Source organism: Gorilla gorilla, chromosome 10, assembly GCF_029281585.2.
Source record: "Gorilla gorilla gorilla isolate KB3781 chromosome 10, NHGRI_mGorGor1-v2.1_pri, whole genome shotgun sequence".
NCBI lineage: Eukaryota > Metazoa > Chordata > Mammalia > Primates > Hominidae > Gorilla > Gorilla gorilla.
Window position 1 is genome coordinate 25,829,015 of NC_073234.2, and position 6,094 is coordinate 25,835,108.

Here is a 6,094-nt window from a genome sequence, read left to right on the forward strand (position 1 = left end):
CACAGCTTGTCACAGAAGCAGACACACCAGTGAATCTTTAAAAAGTTTTGAACTACGCTATTAACCATCACCTATATGCCCAAACTCACACACACTTGTACAGACAGTATATACTAACAGAATACTTCTGTTTTTAAGTTCACATGGAAATTTTCCAAAAGTACACTATAATCTTATGTTCCCAAGCATAGTAATATAAGAATATTAAACTGTGATTTCAATGCAGAATCACTAGCCTACATTGGTCAATGGACGCTTGAAATGTAGCTATTCAAATATAAAATTAACTAATAAAAAATAAAATCAATTTCTCAGTCACACTAGCCACATTTACACAGAAATGCAAAACAAAATAAATACCTTCAACAAAATAGTAAACTTGAAGACAACTTTTATAGTGTAAAAACCTATTACAAATTTTTGTAATTTTGACTTAAAATGAACTCTTCAATTTTTATACTTAGTACATTCATTCTTCTTATTTTAACAAGCAAAATTGTGATTCAAGTAATTTAACAGTTGCTTGTGTTGGTAAGACAGACACAGTAAGAACTAAAATATATTTCCTGATACTGTGCATGTATTTCTCAAGATATTCTGATTAAATAAATGTATTTTTCCACTATGTGTCTCATAGTGGAACTTTTCCTCCTTGAAGTTTAGAAGGAAATTGAAAGGTTGCCATTGAGGAAATAAATGACACAGCGGCCAAAAATTGGCTTTTCTGGGCACCACACCACTCTCTAACTAGATAAGCCCTCACTTTTATCTGATTTGGTTTTGGTGGAATAACAATGGTCTTGACCAGGTACATGGACTCCTTTTTCTCTGCTACTCCCTAATAAATACAACTCTAAACTCTGCAAGTAATGAAAGACACACAGGAAAACTCTGAAAGGTGGAAAGAGGAAGGCAAAATAGTTTGGGACCCCAGAATCAGGGATCAAGAGAGTGTCCGGGCATCTTCAGTCCCCCACTCAGCAGAAGAAAGTGATCTAGTCCTCTGTTTCTCAGAACCAAATCTGGTAACAGGAGGTGGGTCAGCTAAGCCCATTCCCACTCTGTATTGAAAGGGAGTCCTGCCAGCAACATTAGGCAAGGCTGGTACCACTGGCAAGGATGACCTACCAGGAGACCTGCTACCAGTTAGGAGCTAGAGGAAGTGCTTCTCCTCCCAAACCAAAAGACATCAGGGTAGGTGCGGGTGAGAGGGATCAGCAAAGGAACCTCATGACTACACGTGCCCATCCAGGTTCCTCTTTGTCCCTGAGGGCACGAGACTCACTTCCCCATCCAGAGACACAGGACTGAACAGATTGTAAATGTTCTATGCACATCATGCAGCAATGAAAAGCAACAAACAACAGCTAACTGCATTATTGCACAAATATCATATAGGAGTAAAAGAAGACACATATGAAAATACACATTGCATGATTCCCTTGACATAAATTCTGAAACAGGCAAAGCTTATTTATCACATTAAACATCAATACAAAGGTTTGGAGAGGAGGCAGGAAAAGTGAGGAAGGCATACACAGGAGCAGGACTGCTGGGGCTGGAAACTTCTATTTCATGATCTGCCTTGTATCATGAATCCATTCACTTTGTGATCAATACGCATGACCATGACATGCTTAGTTTTCTTTATATTTATTTTGCGATAAAAACATTTATAGAAGCATGGGTTTCCATGAAAAGCAAAACTGGAAATAATCAAATGTGCATTAACAGTATATGAATATAAAAATATTATGAAGTCAGTTGAATACTACACAGACTTAAAAATATATGAAGTAAATATATGTATAAACATATGGATGATTTCTACAAATATGATATTGACAGAAATAAGCTTTTAGTAAAGTGTTGAAACATTTACGTCTTACCATTTCTTCCTCATTATTTATAGAAAGCAGATCAGAGTTCTTCGAAGCACAGGCCAGCAAACTCTTTCTTCCCAAGTTCTTTTTTCCTTACCAATGTAATAACAACTGTAGGAATATGTAATCCACTCCTCAGGACAATGGCCACAATCACATGCTAAATAAAAATATGAATTACTATGCAAAACAATATGTTTACAAATGAAAATTATTTTATATATTTGCAAAGCTATAAACATACAGGTACACAATATCTATGCATCCTCATAAGTTGTTAAATATATATTTTAAAATAACTAGTCACTCATACGCACATGCACAAAAGGTCCACCTCTCATCCCTTAATTGTGTTCCCATATAAAACAAGCCCGCAAACAAAAATCCACCCTACACATCTTAAACATCACTGAACAAAACTGCTTTTTAAGTACAGTAAAATTATTTATCTCTTATCATCTTATAGTAGTAGGAAATTTCAGTTAATTAAATGCAACAAGAAGGTATAATGATTTTAACTGAGCATTTCTACTTATTATTGGAGAAAAGGAAATGCCCTCATATAATCTTTATTTTATAAACATTTATGGCTCAATGTTATAGTTTATTTTCCCAAAACATTTTATTATCATTTTGCATCCCTTTAGAGACAAAATATAAACTGTACTAACATCAGAACATTGACAATCATAATGTACCTTTCTGCATTCTTCTATTCAGGGAAAAATTGTTCTGCTCCAGTACTCCAATACCTAGAAAAATTAAAGTAATTCTTACAAAATTAATATCTAGACAAATTATAATAATTTCAGTTGCTTACTTTGAAATACAAAATTTAAAATTATTTTAAATTGGAACAATCTGAAATAAAATGACTTTTCTATAAAAATAAAGTAATGAGATCTTTAAAACAAATATTTTTAAAGCCATTAGCATAAAACTTCACCATCTCTTATAATACTTGATCTAACCACTTTCAAAAATTAATTTGTTTTTCTAAATATTTTTTCTCTTAAAACATGTCTTTGAGTCATGAAATCAGAATACATCTCTCTGTGTGTGTATCATATATACATATATATTTAGTACACACACAAAAATAAAATGTTTTCTACAATTATTCTGTTATTTATAAATTTGAAAAGTTCAGAAGCAGCATATTATCTTGGGGTTCAGAGATATACATTAAAAAGAGAATTCTAATCCTCATTATTATGAAATGTTTCAAGGCGCTTCCAATCATTATAGTGAAAAGTTCCCTTATAATCTTTCAAGAATATGCTTACAAGGAATAAGAACTATTGTTTTTAACACAGTGGCCATCAGGACAATGCAAATGATTCCTAGGACCTCAGCAGTGAGCTTCTCTGGAGGTGGCAGTAAACCTGCAGGGAAAGAAAGAGGCACTGAGAGAGGGGAGATAGAGAGTTGATGAGAAGGTTTACGTACAAGAGAACTCACGTGCACAGGAAAACATAATGATAAACTCTGTCCTCTAAATCTACATCTACTCTAGTAATCTTTCTCTCAGAATATACCATTTCATTATCAGTAAATATAATGCTCCATGAGTTGTTAATCACAAATTACAATTGAACAATGCCTGAATAAAATCAGGCTTCAAATTTCATATTAGAATATTAGCTCCTGACTTTGACCTCTGATTCTCACAAGTGCAAAATATTCCCTAATCTTTCCCCACCTTTCTGCATTCAACTGCACGTCCTAGAACAATAATATTGAAGATCTATTTAATGTTTTACCTTTGCAGTGATATGTCTTGTCATTCCCTTGATGATCCGAAGAAGCATTTTGAAGGTTTAATTCTACTTGGAATATTTCCTGTTCGGTTCCTGAAATGGAGCTTTTATTGCCCTTAAGTTTCCTTTGCTGCCTCTTTGGGTCCTGGGTCAGACTCACTTCTGAGTAGGTTCCTCTTTGTTTATTCATCTCTGCAGCTGTGTGATGTCAGGGACTGTGCTCTATGATAACTGCACTTAAGAAGCTATAAGTGGTGTATATTTTGACAGGATCCCTGGTATAGGCAAACTGCATGTGTTGGAGGCTGAGTAGTAATGTTCATTTTGCTGTTGACCAATATAAAAGTCTGGTACTAATTTCCTAAAGTTTTAAACTGAAATCTCTTTAAACAATAGGTTATTTTTTAAAAGGCCTTCTATATTTGACATAATATTATTAATGGGAACAATAAAAAACAATACATTTGTGAAAACTAAGAAGTAACTGAATATAAATATCTTCATTAATTTAAAATCAGATTCTACAGAAATATTTTATCACCAATAGAATACCTGTGTAAAAAACTAAAATTGAAATTTGAAAATAAAATGCACTAATTGTATGACAATTTAAAAATTCATTAATGTAAGGATTGAGCGCTAAAGATGGAGGAATAACTTGTTAGCATATAGAACAACTTTTAATACTAAAATACATTAAGTTAGTGACTTACATTCATTTACTAAAAGGGCATGAGGTCTTGGCAAATGTTTTTTATTCTGAATGATTGAGGAAATCAGAAAAATTGTTAAAATTTTAAAGAAATATTTTATACCTTGTAAAACATTACATTAACTTATGCATAAACTAAATACTATTGAAAAAGATTTAACTCTTTATTATACAGAATTTATTGGTAATTGATTTAATGACTAAAATAGGAAAACTGAAAATGATAAATATAAGTTTGGACCATCTATGAAAGAACACTTTAAGTTCAAACTTTCAGAAAGACCCTGTGGTTGTTTATAAGAGGCAGCGAGGGTCACCTTGGTTGTGTAAGTAATTGTAATAAATCAGAAAATATAATTTAATAATCTAGTCAATGAGCTCTGTAGCCAGTGAGACCAAAAATTAATTACAGCTTTGAAACTCATAATGCACGACCTTTACAAAGTTACTTGGTGTCTACAACCCCAGTTTACTAATCTAGATTGGGGAAAATAATTTATGAAGTATAACGTATATAAAACCCTTAACATACAACCTGGCACACATTAGTCCTCAATACATATTAGATATTTTAATTATTTTTAACACAATTGCCATTTTATTATTTCTAATACATACTGAGTGTGTAAAATAACTAATTAGGTAGGAGTCTCATGTCAGTGTAGTACATCTTTTTTGCAATGTTTGTTTGGCTCAATTTTTTTTAGGTCGTCCTATTATTTATAATTAAGTTTAGATTTGCATTTTATGGAAACTACTTCATTATTACATTCTTAAAAAAATCTGCTTCAATTAAATATAAGTATGTGTATGAGAAATTATGTTTGACATTCACAATTTGATGTATCTATTAAAAAATGCATTTTTAAAGTCTGGGCTAAATATAAAGTATTATTACATCCATAATGATTATAAAATTTCAAATTAATTCTTCATTGTCGCGATATTTATCGGTTTCACTCTAAATTATATTGATTAACAAACCTATTATTATGTATGCATGTGCTTGACTAATTCTCCACAGGTAATAATGTAAATACTTTAAGAAATCCTCAAACATATATTATATTTTGGGTTGCTTTTCACCCTGAATTATTCATGTAAAGACAGTTCTACTTTGATTTTATTCTGTATTAACTTTACCTTGTTGCATCACATTTAATATTTACAATCTTCTACTAACGAGATGAGCTAGTAGAGAAACAGGAGACTAGCAACACATACCTTCTGTCATCAGAAAGTCACACGCCCCTTAGTGGAGAGGTCAGGTTACCTCTTAAAGACACAAAAGATATCTGTGATCCGGTGAAACCCCGTCTCTATTAAAAATACAAAAACTTAGCCGGGTGTGGTGGCGGGCGCCTGTAGCTACTTGGGAGGCTGAGGCAGGAGAACGGTTGAACCCGGGAGGCGGAGCTTGCAGTGAGCTGAGATCGGGAGCCACTGCACTCCAGTCTGGGCGACAGAGCGAGACTCTGTCTCAAAAAAAAAACAACAAAAAACCGATATCTCTGATCTTCACAGACTGCCCTGTGAAAGCTCAGAGTGAGGCAAGAGTGCGAAAAGCAGATTCCTCATCAATGTATCACTTCGGATTTGAACAGGAAATTTTCACACTAGGGCCATTTTGAATCAGTTTATCTCATCATACACCTCAGAATATGAGAGACTGAGCTGCTAGGGTGTCATTTAGTTTGTCCATTTTCAAGTGACTTTTAGAAATTATTTTTATAGTAAAC

General features: G+C 33.1%; 1 protein-coding gene across 1 annotated transcript; it reads right to left on the reverse strand.

The window, feature by feature from the left end:
* Positions 1–1,897: 1,897 nt before the first annotated feature.
* On the reverse strand, positions 1,898–5,557 carry LOC129523501 (NKG2-F type II integral membrane protein). Its single transcript, XM_004052707.4, has 4 exons — positions 3,647–5,557; positions 3,170–3,268; positions 2,582–2,635; positions 1,898–2,043 (listed from the first exon to the last, which is right to left on the reverse strand). The coding sequence occupies exons 1-4, from the start codon at positions 3,831–3,833 to the stop codon at positions 1,907–1,909; spliced, it is 477 nt and encodes a 158-aa protein (XP_004052755.2). The 5' UTR covers positions 3,834–5,557; the 3' UTR covers positions 1,898–1,906.
* Between the last annotated feature and the right edge of the window lie 537 nt (positions 5,558–6,094).